The sequence below is a fragment of the Mastomys coucha genome, unplaced genomic scaffold (assembly GCF_008632895.1).
Source record: "Mastomys coucha isolate ucsf_1 unplaced genomic scaffold, UCSF_Mcou_1 pScaffold20, whole genome shotgun sequence".
NCBI lineage: Eukaryota > Metazoa > Chordata > Mammalia > Rodentia > Muridae > Mastomys > Mastomys coucha.
The window spans coordinates 138,983,957-139,009,261 of NW_022196903.1; the positions used below are offsets into that span (position 1 = coordinate 138,983,957).

Here is a 25,305-nt window from a genome sequence, read left to right on the forward strand (position 1 = left end):
CACCAAATTGAAACAAAGTCTTTCCTACCCTTTTGTCTAGCCTCTGTTCAAAGCTGTCTCCAGGAGCCCAGGAGTGCTCAGCACCCCCAAGGTATGTCTTTAGCTACATTATTACCAGGCAACAAGTAACAAAATGATACAGTGAGGATTGTATCCAAGCGTGACTGAGATAGGCTCTCTACCTCTTAACAGAGCTTCACAGAGCTTATTTCTCTTCTTGTAAGACGACTTTATGTACATGTGGTGGACGCAGAGTGTCTGCCCATCACGTGCGTGCAGCTCCCCCTAAAGGTCAGAAGAGGCTGTCAAATACTCTGGAACTGGAATTAAGACAGTTGTGAGCTGCTAGGTGGGTTCGAGGAAGTGAACCCCAGGGTGGCTACCAGAGCAGCAAGCGCTCTTACCCTCTCCCAAGCCCCTCTAAATCTTGCTTCTTCCATCAGGAAAAAGCGTAGCTCCCTAACGAAGTTTCTCAGTCACTTCCTCTTTGAAGTTTTCCAAACACAGGCTGCCAGAAACGGCTCGTTTGTTCATTCTTTAGCACCCTTAGTAGAATCCTCCATAAGTGACTCTAACAACCACACTGCATCGCCAAACCACACTAGCCAAGGCTCAGGTTCACTCTACTCCTGAACTCCTGGGTTTCACATGTGTTCTGAGGAAATCTGACTTGTTCATAAAAAGATGAAGCTTTTCGAAATAAGAGAATCATCATGAGTTCCCAGGCCTGTTTAGTCCCATTTATACCCACTTGCATGTGACCCGGTGAATCTCATCTGATCAACCCGATTAAACATTAAATAATTGTAGTGAATTATGCAAATATCAGCAATAATCTGTTGATTGTGCCCGGCAGATTAGCTTTACATGTTCCTAATGCTATCCTGTCCTGTGCCTTAAAGGATCAATTAGTGTTGAGATAGTGAGCCTAGAAGAACGGGTAACTGCCTGGTTACACTTTCAACCTTCTTTTTGCATTACACCCCTGCAATTAAACAAATAGTGCACAGGGAAAAAGAACTACAGATGCTCCTTCGATGCCCATAAAGAAGTCATTGCAAAGGTCAGCTTTGTATGCTGCTACTTCAAGAAAGATGGCAGACCATGCTCTGCATCAGACCTCCGGTTCTCATGTGCCCGTCCTTCCTTCCGTTTTAGCCGAGCCCGATGGAAGGCTTAATAGGCTTTGATTTAGGAGTCCATAGCATGGGCTCCCTGACCATCACATGGGCCACTCTCAATTTAAAAGTGTAAAGTCTTAACTGGACTCAGGGCACACAGGACTCAGTTTGGTCATTTTGTGCTACCTGACAGCTACTACGCCTGCTAGACCTAAAGATGAGGTCAAAGGGTACAGGAAAGCCAAAAAGCATCTCAGGATGATGCTGCTACCTCACGAATGCCTGCAGGAAGGATCCTGAACAGGGAAGGATGGAGAGCTGCTCGAGGGCATCCTCACCCAAGACTTCAATCGCCAAGGAAGAGGTCCCTTGGACATATTTTACCATCTCCAGTCATGACCTCCAGTTTTTTACTGTTTCTGTCTAAAAAGCCAGACAGCTAAACATCTGGAATGGAACTAAAATGTTGTGTGTGGTTAAATGTTAAATGTCTTAAGGACTGTCTCTAGGAGTTTTTATAATGCCCTCCCCACCGGGGCCTCTGAAGAGACCCGAGTTCCATCAGTAAGCTGAAAGCTACTGAAACCAAAGCACCATGGCTGAGAGCAACCTTCTGAGGGTGACCTGACTTTCTCCTGGATAAACTGGGCCATGAGAGAACTTTCCACCCACACTTCCTAACCAAGGAGAACATGGTCTGGGATTAGTGTCTGTTCCTAGCCAGGTGCTTCTTCAAAGCTCACTCAAGAGAAGGGTTCAAAGTATAGATTAAGATCCAAATCCAGAGTTTATCTCCCACCCCGTCCCTTTATTTGACATTTAACACTCAATGTATAGCATCTGTCATTTCCATGTGGTTGGTATTCCATCTTTCCAGGGCAATCGCTTCAATTCCAAGATAATTTTAAAACACAAGACAGTTCTTCTGGAGGATTCCATGGACAAGAAAGACAGCCTGAGGTAAATACCGCTACACACTGCCCAAATCAGGCATGGCTTCTGAAAGGCTGTCAGCACAGAGAGACAGAAAGTACACTTCTATGTTCATTCTCATAGTAAACATGTACTGAAAATACCTACTATGTGCTGGGCTTTGAGGATGCAAAGATCGAGAAGGCACAGGACCCCTAGTCTCAATAGCAGCGCAGTGAGCAGCCAGTTATAGTTACGTAAAAAGAGCACTATGGACAACCAGCCTCAGACACCTTCGGTGAGACTAGTGCAGACCATGATACCAAGAAGGGACACAGTCACCTTAGCACGGACTCAGGGACCTACAGAAGCATGGAGAAAAGAAATCCAGGTGACCGCACTTTTGATTAAAAGACAAAAACAAATCAAGGTAGGGCACCTGTCAATCTCCCCAGCATCCAGAAGCCTAGTGAGACAGAAAGGCTGCTCTGAGTCTGAGACCAGCCTGAGCAGACATTAGGGAATACCAGGCCAACAGGGCGACCTGGGGATCCCAAATCTGCCCCAATTAGAAACAAACAAACAAAAACAAACAAAACAAAAAACAAAATAACCTCACCAGCAAATGTAACTAAGAACTCTGCTCTGAGGGTGCCCATGAGTCACGGGAGGCCACCTATGACGTTTCCTTAGCAGCCCTTCCAGCACACAGACATCTCATTGGTTGGGGAACCCATTCTCCTACTAAGGATCTGGTACAGCCTGAGGGGAGACGTTATTCATCGATATCTTTCCTAGGAAAGGTACAGTAAGCAATTGCTACCATGTTTATAGGTGACATTTAACACTGGCAATTTTGTGTGGCTCAAGGAAAAACCTTGTTTGGTAACACATGAAAAACGCAACTACAGTGTGCAAGACTAGTCACAGGTGGTCCCAGCTCGAGGGCAGGAGTCAGTGTTCTGTGGGCACCCCATCTCCAAATACTCTGAGCTTTGCCATCAAGGTAACTCGATTGTCCAGTCGCTCTCGACTCTTCCATACTACAACAAAAGCAAAAACACGTGTTTCAGTCTAAAAGCAAGCAGTTCAACAAACCCTCACAGACTCCATCAGCTGCAGCAGGGGCTCAACAGCTAAGAGCTCCGACTCATCTTCCAAAGGACCTGGCTTCAGTCAGCACCTGGGTTCAAAAGTCTCGAATTCCAGCTCCATGGAGTTCAACACCCTCTTTGGCTTTCACGTGCACTGGCACTTACAAGTGCACACCCCCACCTCCCCTATTCCTACAGACACATAATTAAAATTAAAAGTGAATCTTCTACCAAAAAAAAAAAAATCAAGTGTGTCACACCTACCTGTAATCCCAGCACTTGGGAGGTGAAGGCAGTAGGGGTCTACAGGCATATAAGGCTAGCCTGGGCTGTAAGAGACTATCTCAGTCAATCAATAAAATGATAATGGCCTCAGTATGAACCTGCAGCTTCTTTTTCCTTCTCCATGAAAAGCAAACTCATTCCTCACACCTTGATGCCTGAGGCCCAAGCCCCAGCTGCCCCGAGGCAGGCATGGTAGTATTAATATCCATCTTGTTAGGATTAACATGGAAGAATTTGATGCTTACTGTAATGTGGTGTTTGTTGGATTTCTTCAATGGCTCTGGTTTGAAGGCTCTGTCCCAAGGGTGGAACTACCAAATGATAGCAAAACTTAGCATGTGGTCTATGCCCTTAGCTCACTGGAGTCATTGCCTTAAAAAGGACAATGTCCCCACCACCACCCCCTAAGCTGCATGGAAACCTGCTACTTACCAGTCTCAGAGACCGGACCCATGTCAAATCTCTAAAACTGTGAACTAGACAACCCTGGTCTTGTTATGAAATTACAAGCTCAGGTATGTTGTTGAATAATATGAAACCCATCAATGCCATATTGTTCAAGACATTTCCCACCTCTTCCTAGAATATGTAAATACATAAGAGCAACACATGATCTGCATTTTTAAAAAATTATCTTGGCATCTCATTCCCTCTTTCAATGAAGAAATATTACTGTCTGTGTATTCTACCCAAGACCTGTGCTAAACCCGAGGGGACATGAAGAGAAGTTTAAAACAAAGAAAAAAAACAAAACAAAACAAAAAAAAAACAACCCAAGCATTCAAACAGCTCTAGGAGGGGACCGGTGCGACTGATTATAATTGAACTTTGGAGTTGAGGTAGCTCAGGAGATATTTAAAAGGTTCCCACAGGAGGTGTGCCACACATGCTCTGGAGGAGCACTGTAAGGTTCAGGGCCAGCCTGATCTACACAGTGAGCCCTTGTCTCAAAAACAAACCCAATGAAAAAAGTTCCTCCTGGAATGAACACTGAAGGACAGACAGCCATGACCCTTCATGCACCCAAGCTGTAGGAGGCTCAGCAGAGATGATGACCTCATGAAACAAAGGGGCTTTTGGAGTCAAGAGACAACCTGAGAGTGGGAGCTGGGAGTATAGGGTGAGCAGAAACAGGAGAGCAGGCGGCATGGCGAGCTCACCTCAGTGGCGTACGTAAAGACCCAGGAGCGCCTCTCCCTGCTCACTATAAAAAGAAGGGGTGGGCATAAAACAACCTTGTATCGGGATTGTGTCCTTTGCAGGAGGTATTTGTTCAGAAAGCTGGCACCCAGGGATCAATGTGGATAATTAGCTGCACCAGACAAGTACTCATCCTAATATTCAGAGGTACAGAGGTTTACGCATCTGAGGTTTCAGAATCCCCGGGGTCATACTGGCACCCAGGGATCAATGTGGATAATTAGCTACACCGGACAAGTACTCATCCTAATATTCAGAAGTACAGAGGTTTACACATCTGAGGCTTCAGAATCCCCGGGTCATACTGGCAAGAGCTTGGGTTCTGATTTTTTTTTTCTTTTTTGTGGTTTTTTTACTCATCTTTAATTTTGTGGAGCACTTTGTAGGGAAACATCATGTTTCCATGTAACGCCCAAGGAGATCAAATGTTAAACATGATGTAACATCATACTTCCTTTTTCCCCCTCAGTAATTACTAAAATTATTTTTCTTGGAAACAGAGGAGCTAGTCGCTTGGCTAACAGCACCAATTTGCCATCTTGTAAGAGGATAATTTGGAGACTTGAGGACACAAGCGTAAATAATTGAGGGAAAAGATGTGGTTTTGATTATGGACGGAAGGCCTTGTTGCTTAACACATTGGGGGACACAGGGTGCGTGTGCTTGTGACTGACTCGAGTCATCTCTGATCGCTGTGCCTGGGGTTACAGCCTTTGTCTTTGTTCAGTATGGATTCTGAGTGGACCTGGGAGGCTTGTTTTTAAAGATAGGCTCTCTTGTACCCTAGGCTGGCCTCGGACTCGTAAAGTTTGTGATGACTGTGAACTTCCGTTCCACCCACCACCTCCACCAGCCCAGGTGTTGAATTACCAGCATGCACCTGCGAGAGGGAACCCTCCACTACCCAGGCTGCTTCCCCAGCCCTGATGTCAGATTTAGTGTCATCGCCACTGTCACCATCACTGAAGTGCATAAAGTCGAGAGGGGAAAGGTTTGGTTTTCTCAACTGTTCTACCACCAGTGTCTTTTATTTATTTTTTTCCTTTTTCCATTGTGCAGGTGTGCAGGTCTATATGTGTGTGGATATGTGTATGTATAGATACATATGTACATGCCCATGCATGGAAAGTTGACACTCTTCTTTCTTATTCACGGAGATGGGGTCACTCAGTCACACCCAGAGCTCATGGGTATGGCTGGTTGTACTAGCCAGCTTGCTCTGGGGGTCCCCTGGCTCTCTTTCAGAAACTGGAATTACCAGGTGGGTTTTCATGCCAGGCAGCATTTACATGGGTTTCTGGGGACCTGAATTCTGTGGGTGGCAAGCATTTAAGCACCCATCCCTACCTGTGTCTTGTCTATTCCAACCTTTAAAAAACAAAAACCAAAAATCAGGCCTCACTCTATGGCCCTAGTGAACCTTGAACTCCCTATGTAGACCAGGCTGGCCTTGAACTCAGAGATCCTTGCCCATACCTCCAAAGTGCTAGGATTAAAAGTGCGCTCCACCTCACCAACTTTCTTAGGAGAGATCTTTACGAAAAGCAGCCCACTGGTGCAAAACAATAAATAACTATTCTTTTTCCTTCTTTATTGGTTACTAGTTTTGTCTTTTTTAGACAGGCTTCATATAGCCCAGGCTAGCTTGGAAGCGCATTTAGCAGAGAGTGGCTCCGCCCAAGCCCCAGATACAGTAAGATTACAAGTGTGACCAGCAGTCTGGTGTGAGAGAGGCTGGAGATTGACCCCAAAGCTTTGTGCCCAAGTAAGCAAGTAAGGAAGCTCTGTCCCCAGCCTGAGAAACTCGTGAGAGGAAAGCAGATGGCTTATTGTAAGAAAAGGCAGGTAACAAGATCACGTTTAACTACAGCCATCTTGTTGGGAAATGCAAGCTGACAGGTAAACGCTTATATAATACCAAAGTTGTAAACATTCTCAAAATTCAGAATTAACAGCAACTGTATCTAAGTGCTGGATCCGTAGATAAATTTAATTTGTCTCTCTTTCTTCCCACCCAGTTCTGGGTATTGGGATGTGACCTGACCTTAGCACTTGGTAGATAAAGACAGCAACACTATAGTCTAACCCTATCTCCTATTTTTAATATATTTTCTATGTTTACAATAACATGTTTTACTCTTAAATCAGAATTTTAAGTATTGGAACTTGTCCCTCAAGAGTACCCCGCTCCCACCTCTTCTTTTTTTTAACCATCTCTCTCCCCACTTCTGCCTTAGTCAATGCTCATTCTGTTAGGAATATCTTAAGTTTCAATTACTCACCTTGAATCCACCACTTCTTCTCTTCCCTTTGTGGTTATAATGCATTAGCACTAAACATGGGCTCTAGCATTGGACCACAACCTGAGCTCCAAGGAGATTTTTTTGAATATTTTTTCCTTTATGTATGAGTATTTTGCCTGCATGTATGAATGTGCATCATCCGTGTGGAGTGCCTGGGGCACTCGGAAGAGAGTACCAAAACTCTGGGTCCAGAGCTGTGAACTGACATGAGGGTGCTGAGACATGAACCCAGGTCCTCTACAAGAGCAGCAAATGCTCTTATCCCCTGAGCCATCTCCCCAGCTGGCCCCGACCCCCATGTGATGAACATGGCTACCTGGATATCAGTCAGCTTTCCCAGGATGCGGCTCGCAAGCTTAGGGCCATTCTCCATTGTTGGAATGTGCAACATCTGAGGAAGGAAAGAGAAAGGAGTCTGAGGGTGTGAGACACACATGGTGGTAACAGGAAGACCATCCCTACAACAGGAAGGTGGTCCCACCAGACCAAAAGAGGCAGCCGACATGCTATCAACATATGCTACCTCCATAAAAACCAGCCAGTCAATGGCAATGGCAACATATTCATTTCCTACTGACTCAATTGAAAGCACAAAAGGTTTGAAGGCCATTCTTCTGGGTGTTTTAAAAAATTCAGAATAGGAGGGGTCCCGGAAACAGTAGACTAACTCAACCCAGGAGTCTAAGAATCCACAGGATGGATAATTGCCCTCTACTGACACTCTGGCAAGGAACCAGACCTCAAAGATATTTCTCAACACGAGTCAAGTCATTTCAAAGGGGCAAACGAAAGCAAGGCTCCTCTTTTCCATTAAGGAGTTTCTGAGCCTACATCTGGGGCAAGGCCGCGACTCCCATGGGAAGGGCAGGGTTAAACTCCTAGCCGAGAGCGATCTCATGCCCTCTGCTTGTGTCTGGGCCATGCCCGTTCATGCCTTGCTGGCGGGCTGGCTTTTGATGTTTTGATATTTAGTAGATAGCTCATATTCTGAAACACTCTTCTTATTATGCCTTTTAGTATAATATGATAATTAGGGACCCTTTGGGCTCGGAATGCCTCCCTGAAGCATTTATTAGGAGAAGCATTAAAAAATAAGTTAACCTTTGTAAACTTTTTATTTCTAGAGTGGAGTAACAATTGGATTTTAGTTACTAAAGTGGACAAATGACATACCTAGATATTGCCATAAACTATCAGACTGGGCCCTTACAATCCTCTCTTTGCTTTTCTCTATGCCTTCCCAGCATGCATGCCGTCCCCTTCCCCTGTCTCTCTGCCATACCAACATAAAACCAGATAGTTTCCTCACTAAAAAAATATCTGCATGTCAAACAACATCACCAGCCAGCAAATTCTAATGTGTTAAGCAAAGCATAATAACAAATAATAATAATAATTAATAGTAATGATAATGAATAGTAATAATGATCAGACCAGCCAGATGAGATTATAATGTTCAATTCACAGATCGAAGGATTTATATCTACCAAGTCATCAGAAGTAGTTAGTCTTGTAGGAATAACACCTCTCCACCTACGGAATAAAGCTTATATAGTTACAGACTGCCTACATGCCCACAGAGTAGCATCTACACATTTACGGAATGTCTGCCAAAGGATTCCTATATCTTTACACTATAAAAACAGAGGCTGACAGATGTGAATAAGAACTGGACTTTTCTATGAAAGGGAAATCCCTCCAACTGGCAAAAACATATATGACAGAAGGAAAAGTGAATTAATGGGGGCTGGAGAGATGGCTCAGTGGTTAAGAGCACCGGCTGCTCTTCCAGAGGCCCTAGGTTTGATTCCCAGCACTTACATGGTTGTCCGTAACTGCTGTTTCGGGGATCCAGAACCCACGTCTGGCCTCCACGGGCACTGCACACACACACACACACACACACACACAGTACACAGACAGACGTGCCGACAGAATACCCATACATGTGAAATAAAAGCAAATAAATCTGTTCTTTAAAAAAATCAGATTCATGTAGCATGAAGATAATAGCACATCAGAGGGCATCGCTTGAAACGTCTGTGCAGTGTTCTACTGAACCCTGGCAACAGCAACGGCATCGGATGAACTTTCACTTCACGTGCATTCTGTGTACCTGCAGCCACTCCACTCCTAGTGTGGCAGAGCTTGGACACACAGTCAACCAGACCACAGGAAGCCAGCCGCCTCCTCTGCAGCCTTCCTCGGCTGGCTGGCAGAGCCGATGACTGACTGCACAAGTCTCCTTCCTGACCGAGCTGAGCTCACACTTTTGCCAAGGGCAGGGCTCACTGACTATCACGGTTGAACTCCCATGAAAGTTCAACCGTGATAGTCAGTCATCCCAGGAAGATGCAAGCGCTTGGGCCAACCCAGGTACTTCCAGCTCGAATTTCCCTCACACCTATGACTTCATTCCATTACAGGTAAATGTTTCCAGTTTAAAAATTCCATTCATTCATTTACTCGCTTATTGTGTGTGTCGGGGGAGGGGAAGTGCAAACAAAGGCAGGAGAGGTCAGAGGTAAGCTTTGAAAGTTGCTTTCTTTCCTTCCACTATGTGGGCCCCAGGGACCAAAACTCAGTTCTCAGTCTGGATGATAAATGTCTCCACCCACTGTACCATCTCACCACCCTGGGCAAAGGGCTAGGAATGATGAACATATAAAACTCCTTGTCTTACCTGGCCCTTGTACAGAATGTCTGAAACTGGGCAGACGACGCAGGCTGTCCCCGAGCCAAACATCTCCTTCACCCTGTTCCCCTCAAGGGCAGTGGCCAGGTCATCCATGGTGAGGTGTCTCTCGCACACCTTAAACTCACCCTGTTTGGAATGTTATAAAGAAGACGGGGATGGGGGGAAGAGGAGGAGGAGGAGGAGGAGGAGGAGGAGGAGGAGGAGGAGGCGATGGCGGTGGTGGAGGAGGAAAAGAGAAGAGAGAAAGAGAAAAAAGAAAAGAAAGTCACTGTGTATCTTTGGATCTGGCTGAACTTGGATGGTGTCATAATGATCCCCTGGGGGGAGCAGGAAAGGGCACACTGTGTGGTTACTTTAACATATTGAGTGGGAAAGGGCACACTGTGTGATTTGCCCAACGTCCTGAGCAACCTACTTCCAAACCACAGCTTTCAAATGAACTCATCTAGATGCTCACCAGAGTCATGGCACAATTTTACACATGCCTGCTTTAGAATGTGTGTGTTGTCATGGATCTCACGTGCAGATTCACTCTAGCCACGAAATGCATTTAACACGTTTTCCGTGTCTTTCATAATAAAGGAGAACAACCTACTGCATCATAGGTTGGCATGACAACCGCCATTGACCTTGTACCTACCAAAGTCTTAATGCTGAAGGCATCCTCTGTACGTTACAGCTGAGGATGCTTGTGTTCCAGATCAGAAGGGGCTTTCCCAGGGCCAAACACGCCTCATCCAATTACCTTCAAAGTTAGAAAAAGATCATAAACTCAGCTCAGAGAGCTGAAGTAGTCGCTCTTTGTGAGGAGCCAGTGTTTTGACTTTATGAGAAACTATAGTGAGAGCTGTTGTGATTTTGTTCAAAATTTAATAAATTATTAAAAAGTAAGTTTCAGAAGATCAGTAAACCTCACTAAGAACTGTTGAGGTCTGCACTCTGGAGAAAAGAAACAGAAAAATAACCATCTTGCAATTTCACAGAACAGTGCTTGTCTGGCTAGCCCTCGACTGTGGATTAGCGCCCTTGTCCCGAAAGCCGTGACCCCAGTGCCTCTTGGCATTTTCAACAAAGCTTTAAAATAAGCTGCAGTTAAGAGAGTCAAGGGAAGCCTCCAGGATAGCCTGTCTTCCATGCTCGGGGGCCGGAGGTGTGGGACTGGCTCACACTCGCCTTGTCTGCAGACCCTCTGTGCTGGGTCGATTCATTCTCTTAATAAAACAGAAATTACTGAGCTTCAGAAAGCTATCTTTCCAACTGCAAACACATTTGGGACAGGGCAAGCTGTTGAAATTAAACCAGCAGCTTGCAAATGTCGTACCCACTGTGTGCCAGCCCACTGTGTGCCAGCCAACAGGCCGCGGCAGGGTTTTGTCTGCCTTGGACTTGGTAGGATTATTTTGCTCACAGCCTCTGTTTGCAGTCTTTTACAGAGAAACTGCTGGCCTGCTCCGAAATCATGTATGCGTCCCAACATTTGTGTACTAGGACTGTCTGAACACAGTGGGCCGGAAACCTTTTCATGGTCTCTGGGGACTTTTGGAACACATGAATCAGTACCAGGCAAGAACCCAGCCAGCCAGCTTACTCCACATCCGCCTTACAAGCGAGTGCTGTGTCACTTCAAATAACAAACACCCCAAACCTCCAGCCTCTGTCCCACGGATGTGAACATCACAGAAGACAACTTTGTATTTTCTTTGAGTATTTTAACACTGGGAGCAGTGGGTAGTGGGGGTGAGAAAAAAAGCAGGACAAATTCACATTACGTTGGTAATTATGTGTCAATAAAAATCTGTAGCTCCCGTAATACTGGACTACATTACAGGATGTGCCATCAACGCAATGTGGAATAGCTTACAGTTAAGATGAGGTAGAAATACCCAGTATGAACTCGGTTGGCTTAGAAGGCACCCTGTGCACAGACTGACGCTAGTATAGAAGCCCTCCTCAGTAAGCCATCTTGTTCAGCTGGCTCCCTACTAAAAAAAAGTTCTGCCAACCTTCTAGTGAGATCTTCACTGGACGTGAGATTTAAAGATTAGATAACACAGGTGGGAACTGTGGGGTATGTTATCATTGCAAATTGAGGCTCCTTCTGATTGTGTATGTGTGTGTACGTGTGTGTCTGTGTCTATGTGTGTGTGTGCATGTATGTGTGTGTCTGTGTGTGTCTGTGTATGTCTGTGTGTATGTGTATGTGTTTGTATGTATGTATGTGTATGTGTGTGTTTGTATGTATGTGTATGTGTGTATGTGTGTGTATGTGTATGTATGTGTGTATATATGTGTATGTGTGTGTATATGTATGTGTGTCTGTGTGTGTGTATGTCTGTGTGTATGTGTTTGTATGTATGTATGTTTATGTATGTGTATGTGTGTATGTGTGTATATGTGTATGTATGTGTGTATATGTGTGTGTGTATGTATGTGTGTATATATGTGTATGTGTGTGTGTATATGTATGTGTGTCTGTGTGTGTGTGTGTGTGTGTGTGTGTGTGTGTGTGTGTGTGTGTGTTGGGCTCACAGAAGTTGTTCAGGCACTCACCCACTGTTGTGTCAGCTCCAGGATGCTCTGCCTGGTCACTCCTGGGAGAATGATGCCATCTAGTGGGGGCGTTGCCAGCTCTTCTTCTGTCAATTAGAAACAGGAATGTTTGCAAGATTTCCCTCATTAAACAACGTATCACAGTAGCAATTCTTAAAGCCACTTTAATTTGAGAACAGAAGAGATGGCTCAGAGGATGCCAACAGCTGCTGCTACTCAGGACCCACAGAAGGAGGCTCACAGCCATCTGTGACTCAGCTCAGAGGCATCTGGTCCTCCTCTGTACTCCATGGGCGCTGCACTCGTGTGCACACTCCTCCACACAGACACACAGTTAAGAATACAACAAATTTTCTTAAATAAGCAGAAACAGATGACCTAGTGGATAAAGGCACTAGCTCTTGAGTTTGACCACCTGAGTTCCATCTTCTGGAACCCCCACAGCAGGAGAAAACTGACTCCCATAGGTTGTCCTCTGACCACACACATGTGCCATGGCAGGCATGCGTGCGCGCGTGCGTGCGCGCGCACAAACACACACACACACACACACACACACACACACTCCATAAACAAACAAACAACTAAAGGTAGTGCCTTGTGTGCGCACACACACACACATACACACACACACACTCCATATAAACAAACAAACAACTAAAGGTAGTGCCTTGTGTAACCATCTTCCATTTATCATAATCAGTGAAATGATGAAAGAACAAGAGCGAGAATTAGAGGCTGGGTTTGGAGCACCTCCTATTCCTGCAGAGGACTCAACCCAGGCACCTCACAACTGTCTATAACTCTAGTTCCAAGCATTCTAGCGCCCTCTGCTGGCTGCCACGGGTCTCTGCCTACATATAGAGCATAGACGCATGCTAAAGGTAACACGCACACATATACACACACATAAATAATAATTAAATATAAATAAAAATTTTAAAATGAACTCTATTCTCAGAAGTGAGAATTAAGAAATGACAAGATAAGCATCTATGTCAAAATTATTCCTTAGTAGATAGAAACTAATTGGTACTTATACATAATAAAACACATAAAATCTTGCTCAGGACCCAAGTCAGTAGCACACCCAGCATTACTGTGAGGAGCCCATTACCTCAGAATTGGGTAGCCTGAGCAGAGAGATGACTTGTCAAGGGCCCGAGTTCAGATCCCAGCATCCACTTAAGCGTTGGATGGGGGGCTCATGCTGGTGCTACAGAAACAAGGAACCACTTCCTGGCCAGCTAGTCTAGCCAAACCAGTAGCCCTGAGCACAGGGAAGGCCTCGTGTCTCAGCACATAAGGCTGAAGGAAGCTAGACGACGCCCTACCTCAATCCTCCCTCCGGCCTCTACAGCAGTGCACCCCCACAGGAGCACACACAAGAGCAGACACCCTCCCTACCTCATTCCTCAGACCTCCACGAGCAGTACAACCCCCACATACACACACCACACCACACACACACACACACATACACACATCCACACACTATACCATACAAATATACACACACTACACCACATACCACACACACACACACACACACCACACCACACACATACATACACACATCCACACACTACACCACACAAATATACACACACTACACCACATACCACACACACACATACACACACCACACCATACACCACACCACACACACACCACACACACATACACACACCACACCACACACACATACACACACCACACCACACACACATATACACACCACACCACACACATACACACACCACACACATACACACACCACAACACACACACACAACACACACAACACACAACACATACCACACACCACATACCACACACACACACACCACACACGCACACACACCAAATACCATACAACACACGCCACACACACCACATACCATACCACACACGTCACGCACACCACATACCACACACACTCGACACACACACACCACACACACTCCCCACATACACACACACACACACACACACACACACACACACACACCACACCACACCACACACAGAGTTCCTCCTCCCAGTGCTGCCTGCACACTGCCCTCAGAAGCCCACATCATTCCCTTCAAGCTACACAGGTGCTGCATGAATGGGGGAGATTCAGTTTCCCACAGAGATCTGAAGGCCGTGGGCTCAGGGGGAAGCTTCATGTCTTCAAAAGAAGAAAAGAGGAAATGCGAACACAGTCTCAAGAGATGAACTGCCACTCTGACTCCATGGGAGACCCCCAAGCGCATGCTCCGCTATGAAGGCCAGGCACAGCAAATGCTCCGCTGTGAAGGCCAGGCACAGTGCTTCAGCTGTAAGCTCCAGGTAACCCTCCCTTTAAAGTCGCTTTGGTGGACTGGGGGAGTGGATCAGTAGGTAGATTGCTTACAGAGTGTGTGTGAAGCCCTGGGTTTGATCCCCGCACCACATGAATTGGATGTGGGTGACTTACAAATGTAACCCCAGCACTAGGGAGTTGAAGGCAGAATTGGGAATTCAAGGTCATCCTTAGATCAGATTTGAGACTAGACTGGGCTGCATGAAACTGTCTTTAAAAAAAAAAAAATCATCCTTGGTACTCAACACTTTCCTTCCCTCTGCTGGCATCTAGCAGTGTGGACCAACAAGCCTTAAATATCACCTTACAAAAATGCTGAACAACCTGTCTATGACCTACTCCCCTGCTTGCAGAGGAAGTCACAAGTATGCTTGGAGAAACACCAGGTAGAAGCACTAGAGGGATTGCCCTGCCAGTTCAGGGCTCACTCTACCCTGCTCTTTAGGGGCTCCCCCAGAACCCTGAATATAGATAGGAACTTTAGAACTACCCCAGGTCAATCCTTATTTTACCAGAGAAACAAATGTGTTTGCCCAGGGAGATGACAGTGAGAGAAGGCTCCGGTCACATAGCGGTGTCTCAGAGTGGGGTAGATCTAGGATCGCTGCTGCTCTGTGATGGTTTCCATCTTTGTGTGCCCCAGTTTCTGCACAATGCCTGGTCTAGGGAGGTACACAGGTTTTTGTTCTGTGTTCACATGTATGGGCACTTCACCTATCTGTGTGTATGTGCGGTACATGCATGTAGTGCCCATGGAGGGCAGAAGAGGGCACAAGATCTGTAAGTGCTGGGAACTGAACATGAATCCTTTGGAAGGACAGTTAGTGCTCCTAACGATCACTGAGCCATTTCCCCAGCCCCCATAATAAGTATTTCTTATTTTTTTTTTTTAAATGAATGAGTGAATTCTCTTTGCTGGGCAGCAGTAGGGACCATTTATTTTCTGAAAATCGCTTTTTAGAAAGAAGAGATTGGTCCTGGCGATGTTCCCAATGGTACTTGTCATTTGTTAAGTGTTTATGGTCTCAAAATAAATGTGTTTGGGATAACTCGTTAGCTAGACAGAGAAATGCGTGTGTGTGTGTGTGTGTGTGTGTGTGTGTGTGTGGTTTTCACACAGAGAGAGACCTTTTCTACAGTTAGTGCAGCTCTCAGACAACACCGACTTAAACCCAAATAGCAGTGTTCACATGTGCAAAGACTGTTTTGTGAAATGAATTTAGCCTCCTACTGTAACCACCAGCCTGAGGTCAAGAAACAGAACATCTGTCCCTGGTTCCCAGACAGAGCCGATGACGTGGGACATCTGTCCCCCAGTTCCCAGACAGAGCCTGCGACATGATAGCATTTGGGTGAGAAGTATTCATTTTCCTCTGTAACCACAAACATGATCCCAGGAGCCAGAGCGAGTTCCAGAACACCCGGGAGGAAACAGAACTCCACAGACATGGCTGTGACTCAGCAAATACTGTGGCCGGTTCCTGTCCTGTGAGCTGCTGTGTTCATGGGTCCTCATCCTCCTGAGACAGAGAAGAGGGGTAAAGAGAGAGGAACCTTTCGTTTTTTAGTGGTGTGTGTGTGTGTGTGTGTGTGTGTGTGTGTGTGTGTGCATGTGCGTGTGTGTGAGTGTGATCTTATGTCCATGTGCACAAGTGCCTGTGGATCTCCTGGAGCTTCAGTTACAGGCAGTTGTGAGCCAAGAGCTGCCAGGCATAGGTGCTGGGGACTGAATTCGAGTTTTCCGAAAGCAAGAGCTCTCATCCTGACACACAGTCTCCAACATCCTTCCTGCCTGCTAAACACACCAACTGAAGAAACACCTCAAAACTAAAACTGGCTTGGGCAGCAGTTATAAAATCTAACCCCGAGTAAGGCTTCATGTATTTTGCAAGAGGCAGAAAACAAACCCACTCATCCACACTGCGATCTGCCACATAAGCATGTTCTGCGATCTGCCATGTAAGCGTGTTCTGTGACTTGTGTCCGGATAAGGAACAATGATTGACCAGGACAGGGTCTGCCTAACTTGTACAGCTATGACGTAGAGGGTGGTTAAGTCCTTGACACCTCCCATAAATGATGACTTTGCCTTTTCTGAATGATGTGGTGCTGGTAGGCAGGGACCGGGACAGGAGTGGCCAGAGCGGAAGATCTCTCCTCAACACAGAAGTCAGCACTGGCCACCTTCTCTCTACCAACACTTCAGATGTACATTTATGCGAAGTCCCAGTTTGAAAGCCCCAAAATTCCAGCATAAATTTGGTTATCTTACATTTCCAAGTACAAACAGCAGAAGTAGAAGAAAGTGCTTGGTGTGTTTGCTGAACCACATGCCCAGGGCCAGAGGACACCCAGCAGACGTGCCCAGGGCCAGAGGACACCCAGCAGACGTGCCCAGGGCCAGAGGACACTCAGCAGACATGCCCAGGGCCAGCTCAAGGCAGGCTGTTTACTCTCCTTCAGATGGAACGTAAGGCTGGCCTGTACTCACATCAGCACGCAGGGCTGCACACAACCTTAGCTGAACTGAGCCACCTCTTCCCGCCTCAATAGCAAAATGAAGCTGGTGTGGAGGGGGCTACCTCAAAGCAACATGTTCTTTAATGGTCACCGAAGCCAAGGAGCTTGTACATGAAAGTATTGTTTTACTCTGTGTGTGTGTGTGTGTGTGTGGAAGAGAGAGAGAGAGGAGGGAGAGAGAGTATATGTACATGTGTATGGGCATGTGTATATTCAAGCATGTGTGCACATGTACAAGTGTGTGTGCACACATGTGTGTATACATGCAGAACCAGAGGACAACATTGAGTATCTTTCTCTAATGCTCTCCAAGTTTTTTTTGTTTGGTTGGTTTGGTTTTGGGTTTTTTTGTTTGTTTGTTTGTTTGTTTTGTTTTGTTTTTTGTTTTTTGAGACAGGGTTTCTCTGTGTAGCCCTGGCTGTCCTGGAACTCACTCTGTAGACCAGGTTGGCCTCTAATTCAGAAATCTGCCTGCCTCTGCCTCCCAAGTGCTGGGATTAAAGGCATGTGCCACCACTGCCCGGCTCTCCACGTTATTTTTGAGTCCGAATATCTCACTGAGCTCGCAGCTCACCCTGTCCAGGAGGCTGACGGGCCAGGGAGCTCCCAGGCTCTGTCTGTCCCCACTTCCTGATGCTGGTGAAGAAACATAAAGAGCCAGCCCCACCCCGGACTTCACTTCACATTCAGTGTCTAAAATTACCGTGAAATAAACAATCTGCAACCATAAACAGGTCTAACAATGAGCTCCTAAGGCTCACACACCTGTCTAAATGCTAACCGTCAACACAGGTCTACTTCCCCCCCCCCCCCCCCCCCCCCCCCCGCTCTATAGCATTGCCCACAAACCGCCAACATTTCCCTGAACGCATGTCAAAGCAGACACTGAACATTCGGGATGCTAAAAAGAGCCACATATAGTGGCTCATGCTTAAAATTACAGCATTCCACAGCCCGAGCAGAAGGATTTCTGTAATTTGGGGGCTGATACAGGCCCAAACTATCCATCCATCCATCCATCCATCCATCCATCTATCTATCTATCTATCTATCTATCTATCTATCTATCTATCTATCTATCAAGCCAGGTATGCTACAATCCCCTATATTCCTGATATACAGAATGGATGATCTAAAGTTCAAAGCCAGCCATTCTGGCAGCATAGTGAGTTCAAGGTTATCCTGGGCTATACACACAGGACCTTGACTCAATAAAATAACAGAATGTCTGTGATTTACATGTAGTGGTCAGCAGATATCAATAAACATGGATCCACCGGCAATCTCAGGAAACACTGGGTTTTATTTAATAGTGTCATTTATTTTGTGCACGTATGTGCGGGTACACTCATGCCAGGTATACATGTGGTGGTCTGAGGATAACTTTTGGGGATCAGTTCGTTCTTTCCACCTTCTGGGTAGCGGGTACTAAACTCAGGTCATCAGGCCTGGAAGCAAGCACCCCTCCCCTTCCTTACAGCCCTGAAATTGTAGATTAATCAAATGAAAATGCAGAGAAAACCCATAGGGCTTGGGAGGTGGTATCAACAGGTGTACAAAGGATACCAGTTCTGAAGAGAACTCTGGTGTGTGTGTGGGGGGGTGGGGGGGAAGGGAGGGGTCGGGATGGCCGCGAAGCCCAGACAACAGCACCACAAAGTAAAACAGAAGACAATGGGGTGTTGCAGCCAAGCCTGGTGAAGCATGCCTGTAACCACGGCCACTCAGAAGGCCCCCACAAGATAGCAAGTTCAGGGTCAGCCTCGGGTGCACAGTAAGTTAAAGCTAGCCCAGGAAACTTTAAGAACCTCAAAATAAAAAGTAAAAAGGAGGTCACAGGTGTAGCCCGAGAGAGAGCCTGCCTGTCTAGCATAAGGAAGACGGAGTTCAACTCACAGTCCTGAACAAAAAGGAGGGGTACGCTAATTCTCCTCCCTATAGACAATAGACAGTTTACTACAGCATGGTATAGAGCTAATGATCGCTGAACTAACCAAGACTCATCACCGAAGAATGGTATGACACTAGGAGAGGGCAAAGAGGAGGGGAAAAAATGATCACTTTTTTGGGGAAAAAAATACGTCTGTGTGTGTCTTTGCTTTAAGGGTGCAGTACCGCTGGAGTCCAGAAGACGGCAGTGGAACCCTTGAAACTAGAAGCACAGACATTTGTGACCCACAGTGTGGTTGCTCAGAATGGAGCCCAGGTCCTCTGCAAGAGCAGCCAGTGCTTTTGTAAGCTGAGCCGTCTGTGGGGCAGCTGGGTTTGAACTCAGTCTCAAGCTTCTCAAGGCAAACAGCAGAAACAAGAATAGAAACCAACCGTGATGCGGTCTCCATAGCAACCGCGGAACTCCGCCCCTGCACTGCCCTTGTTGGCCCTGCCCCTGCCCCTGCGCCCTTGATGTCATCAGCTGTCAAGTCACCAGAAGAACAATTACCTCCGTCTTCGTTTATCCAGTAGAGGAAAAGATTCATTGTGCCTACTTCAGTTATCTGGTTGTCCTTGCCGTACAACCACAGGACCTGCTGACAGCCGTTCTCCATGGCCTCGCACTGTGCCAGAAGGGAGGCTCCATAATTGCTGGTAAGGAAAAGAAAACCTGTTGTTATGAACACGCATCACCACACTGCTGCATTCCATTCTAACAGTCTCAAGCTTTTATGCATCTCATTTGAGAAAGAGAGAGAAAGAGAGAGAAGAGAGAGAGAAGAGAGAGAGAGAGAGACAGAGAGAGAGAGAGACAGAGAGAGAGAGAGAGTTTAAGACTTGAAGGTGGCCAAAATGGATCACTTCTTTAGAAGGCCAGCTGACCGTCCATCTTCAGATCCCACAGGGTGGCAAGAATAAACCCACTTCCACGATTTATCCTCTGATCTCTATACATGCACTCTGGATATACACGGACACACTGTGGGGATGGGGGTGAAAGCGACTGTCCAGTCACTGGGACAGAGGGCACACATGTCTACCTGAGCCTTTCCCTTTCTCTGCCAACCTCGAGGATCACCACTGATAAATTTGACATTGTCTCGGCTGGGAAAACCATAGGCCGTACTCTGGGTTGAGACTCCAACAAACTGACTGATTTCCTCCAAACACTTCCCTTACAAAAAAAACTTCTTCCCTGGGCAGGAAAAAGGCTCAGCCAGTAAAGGAGCTTGCTGCCAAGCCTAGTGACCTGGGTTTGATCCCAGGACCCATGTGGAGGGAGGAAAGAACCGAGTCCTGGGAAATGTCTTCTGACCTGCCAGATATGTCCTGGCACATACATCAACACACAAATGACCTAAGTACCTGTAGGACAGACAGACACAGATGTTAAAAGACAGATGCAACCCTGGTAGAGAGAGGAGGGAAAGAAGATTTGAGAACTAACCTGGGACTCAGGTCTGGGTATGATCCAAATGATCAACTACTCAGGGTAATACATCTCCACTTGCCACGCAGACTTTGCGTGACAGCAGTATTTGTGGCGAAAGCTTCTAGGAAGTCAGTCTCCTGCCCCTGCATTGTCACCTGGCACCCCTAACTCAGAGGTAACCCAGATATGTCCTTGTGAACTATGTGCTATGTGCCCACCAAGATATGATTTACTAACAGCTAGACAAAATTGGACATTGCTCTCTGACCTTTACCAATGTTCCAACATCTTAGCCAAACCCTAGCCTGGAATTTTATAAAGAATGTTACCCACCCAGACTAATTGCCCCTGGCAATTAGTGACTGATTGTACTGGAGGGCCGAGGAGGGGCAATTCAATATTCTCTCCCATGAGGAGACATTTGCACTCCACATTGGGAGTCTAAACATACATATTAACAGCTTCACACATGTTCGCCACTCAGAATTTCCTCTGGGTCAGCCTCCCTACCACCTCTCCCTGGTCTACACTATTCACACTTCCCAGGGTTTAAGCGCAAATATTAGAGAATGTAATTAGAGAGGGCAAGAAACTATATAACAAGAGAGGTGCAGAGGTTGCAGAGACGGCTCTGCGCTTAAGAGCACTTGATTCTCTTGCAAAGGACCCCGGTTCAGTTCCCAGCACTCACATGGCAACTCCTGACTACCTAAAAGTACTCTTCTGGCCTCCACAGGTACCGGGAGACAACACGGTTCATAGACTTGCATGCAGGCAAAGCACTCATATATACAAAATAAAAACTTTAAAACAAGCATGAGAGGCAAGGATACCACAGTGCTCAGAAAAATGATGCACATCTGGCTGAGCTCTGAAGAAGGCCAATTTGGGTTCACTCCATCCCTCCCCGTGAACCTTGCTGGACGCAGACAAGGTGTGAGGGGAGATGATATTAAGTTGTTGTTCTACTGTCTTCTCAGATGAATAAAAAATGCCTAAAGCTTTAGTGCCTGCCTTGCTCACCAGCAACGTGAATGCTGGTATTCCAGTAACACTCTCCACGCGCACACGTGTGCATGTGCGTGTGTGTGTGTGTGTGTGTGTGTGATGTATGTCATATGCAGGTGCCTATACATGCCAGAAGAGAGCATCAGATCCCTGGGAGCTGGAGCTACGGGTCCTTGCCAGCCTGCTGACATGGGTTCTCTGGAATAACAGCGAGTGCTCTTGTGCTAAGCCGGGAGGCTAGGATTCTGGAGCATACAGCTCTGATGAGAAGTAAGTGTTGCACACACGAAGACAGACGGAGCCAACCTGGGGCACCCAAGCTACACTCAAGCTACAGTCTTCTAGAGAAGCGCATCTCCTAGAAATGCTCTGAGAGGGAATGGGGAGCACATGGGGCTTGGGGAACCCCTTTCGCATCCGGCTGCCACCATCCCTCAAACTCAGAGGCCTATCCCTTGCTATGACTTTCCTACACCTCTCAGAACATCACTGAAAGTCACTTTCCAGGAACATCGCTGTGTGTCACCAGTTGATTCAAACCTGGGAAGAGCCCAAGGTTACTTGCTCCTTCTATTGTATCCACCGAGGGACAGTCTGAATTCAGAGCCAAGTCAAACCTGAAACTGGCCAGCCTATCTCAAGCGCTCTTTTGTTTCCTGCCAGCTACAGATGGCCGGTGAGGCTGGCCAGCAGAGCCAAAGCAGGGCTTCCCTCTGCCTCTTTGCAGCAGGTGTGCCTGCCATCTGTGGCTAAGCAGACAGTGAAAGCAGACAGGGTTCCCTGGAGCCAAGTGAGAGCATGACTCTCAGGGCCAGCCTTGAGCTGGGAAGGACACTGGTTCAAGTCACTGCTCCACATCCATGCCGTGCAGCTGCCTTAGAGGGGCTACAAGCAACGCCTCCAACAACTTACACGTGTGCAAAGCTAACTCTTAAACCACAGGCAGCTTGTGGACACTACCAAGCACACCACCATTGAAACCACATGCCATCACTCGACAGCCAGGAAGGACACACGGACCGACCTGGACCGACTTACCCGCCCATCTTGCAGTCTCCAGTCCCACCTTTCCAAGCTCTCACAAACTTTGGATTGGCCCACAGGGACACCGGATTAAAGGATCCACTAGAAAAATAAGGTCCCACGGGGCTCAAGATGACAAAGAGCAGGGCTTTGGAAGGCTTCTTGACTCCAAGAGATGGCTGTAACAAAGAGAAAAGCCATACCTCTGTAACTAACAATGAGACATCCTTCTCAGAGTCTGGAGTGACCTGTGTCCACATCCCAGAAGGTCTCCTAAACAAAGCTTTGGTGACGCAAACCCTTTTAATACTGAGAATGGGCGTTCAAGTTTGGGTGCGGGGGAGGGGAAGGGTGGGACACAGAGGCCACAGTGGATAAATGCTGGCTTGCTTGCTTGCTGCCACACCTGAAAAGTTGACTACCTGAGTCTGATCCCTGAGCCTCACATGGTGGGAAGAAGGGAAGAAGAGAACCGACCTCTGCAAGCTGACCTCTGACCTCCACAGACATGCTAGGGTGTGCACAGTCCCCCTCACTGTCACCTTGCACACACAACATTAAGAAGTCATTGTAATTTAAAACGACTTTCAGTTTCATTTTGGTTTGCTTTCTGAGTTATGATTTTCAAGGAGGAAACACAGCTGTCATTTGCGTTGCTGATACTGCTCACAGGAATGAAGAGCCTGCCTCTGACTCCCAGAACATAACCTGCTTCGAGTCTTTTCGAAGCCTTCTGGGCACTCTAGAAAATGTGAAGACTGTGAGCGGGAGGGCGGGCATGGGGAAGCGGGCTGTGGTTGTGCCTGCCTCTATGGCAATAACAGACAGCAGAAGGCAGAGACAGCAGACAGCGTAAGTCCCATCAGAAGGAGAAGAGAGAACTTAGACCTAACATCATGGACAACATGGAGCTGGAAAGGTGGTTCGGTTACTAGCACTGGCTGCTCTTGTAGGGGACCCAGGTTCGGTTCACAGCACCTACATGGAGGCTCACAGCTGTTCATAACTCCACTCCCAGGTGATCCAGTGCCCTCTCCTAGCTAGCCTCTACCCTACACACACACACACACACACACACACACACACACACACGCACACACACACACACACGCACACAGTACACGTACAAAGCAGGCAAACACCCAAACACATAAAATAAAAATCAAGAAATCTTTAAATAAATACAAGACAGAAGACAGCCTTTTCCACATGTATGGGAAGGCTATAAATTTCTCCAGCGTGGATTATCAGAGACTCCAAGTCCCAGAGGCTGTGTGTCCTGAAGACAGAAAGGTCAGCTCCAGTCGGCTATGCAGTGCAAGACGGCAGGAACAGACCAGCAATCCAGGATCCCCCAGAACGATGCTGACAGCTGCAGTGCACTGCACCTGTGTCACAGGGGATGGCAGCCACTCAGCGACAGCGAAGGGGGCCTGACTCTAGCTGACTGCGTACCTTCTACTGTTTGCTTGACAAGCTGCTACTGACTCAGCTGCCTTCTCCCTGAGTCTCCACCATGCCTGCCTCTAGCACACGCTGCCTGGCCTCGGCCCACTCCGTAAGACCCAGCTGGCACATACCTGAAAGCCCAGGAGGCAGCTGTGGGCTACTGAAGTGCTGGCTTTTTTGCCACGTATGCTTGACTACCTGAGTTCAATCCCCAGAACGTGGGAAGGAGCCAAATGTGGCAGGAGACACCTGTGATCCCAGCACTCCTACAGAGAGGCGGAAGAAGGCAGACCAGCCAGAAGCTGGTAGGAAGCTAGCCTGGAGCTCACAACATGGCAGATAGATCCTGCCTCATCGAGGTGAAATGAGAGAACAACTTCTGAAAGCTGTCCTCCAACCTGAACGATGTACTACTGTGCCGTGACACATGTGCATGCAGAACGCACACACTCACACATACACACAAACACATATGTTCACAAACACACACACACTCACATATACACACATCCACACTCTCACACACACTCACTCATATACCACACATACTCACATACACATACATACACATACCACACACAGACTCACACACATATGCACATATACTCACACATTTACACTTATATACTCACTCACAGATACATACACCACACACACACACACACACACACACACACACACTGTCTGTGTGTAACAATGGCACCTGAAAGTTTCCCACCTCCCTCCATCAGGAGGACCAAGGCTCTGAGCCCCTAGGATGAACTAATGGTGAACTGTGTGACTGAGTCAGAGAGACTGGTCTGAGAGCAGTGGGGCTGGTTTGAATATGGTTGGTTAGTTGGTTGGCTTTTGTTTTGAAACAGCCTCTCTACATAGCGCTGGCTGTCCTGGAACTCACTCTATAGCCCAGGCTGGCCTCAAACACAGAGATCTGCCTACCTCTGCCTCCCGAATGCTGGGATTAAAGGGGTTTGATCTTTTATAGGAACTTTATTGGAAAACGAGAGACTTCTCCCCTGTAGGATGAAGAGCTTAGAACTCTGTCCTCTCATCTGGGAGGGACATTGCACAGATCCACACCTCATCTGTCCCAGCTCTGCGGGAACCATCTTATCTCTGACAGTTTCTTTAATGCTGAGCCAAGAGAACGGTGAGACCCGAGGAGTCAGATGGGAGGTCACTGGGGAAGTAGCTGTTGTAGTGTCTTAAGTGTGTCTCTGGTGCTCAGAGCACCTCTTTGTGGTTGAATGGCCTTGAAGCTGCAGCTGGGATGTTTCCACTGTGTCAGAAGCAAAGGCAGCCGCCTGGGGTGGGAGAGTGAGAGAGTGCACTTTCCTAGGCCCACAATAGCCCTGGGGGGTCGGGGGAGGAGTCTCCTTATCTAAAAAGGGGGACCCGGACCACAATAGCCCTGGGGAGTGGGGGGGGGGG

At 47.1% G+C, this 25,305-nt stretch overlaps 1 protein-coding gene across 4 annotated transcripts in view; it reads right to left on the minus strand.

The window, feature by feature from the left end:
- Window positions 1-1,903: 1,903 nt before the first annotated feature.
- The window catches only part of Bcat1 (branched chain amino acid transaminase 1), an 80,603-nt gene continuing 57,201 nt past the window's right edge, over window positions 1,904-25,305 (minus strand). For 3 of the 4 annotated variants that reach the window (XM_031383853.1, XM_031383851.1, XM_031383854.1), the window contains exons 6-11: window positions 22,441-22,604; window positions 19,471-19,613; window positions 12,164-12,249; window positions 9,599-9,739; window positions 7,232-7,306; window positions 1,904-3,076 (exon numbers count right to left, since the gene is read on the minus strand). In XM_031383853.1, the coding sequence (XP_031239713.1) occupies window positions 3,035-3,076; window positions 7,232-7,306; window positions 9,599-9,739; window positions 12,164-12,249; window positions 19,471-19,613; window positions 22,441-22,604 (651 nt within the window). In that variant the 3' untranslated portion in view covers window positions 1,904-3,034. The remainder of the gene's footprint in view (window positions 3,077-7,231; window positions 7,307-9,598; window positions 9,740-12,163; window positions 12,250-19,470; window positions 19,614-22,440; window positions 22,605-25,305) is intronic. The other variant, XM_031383852.1, reaches the window with a different exon arrangement.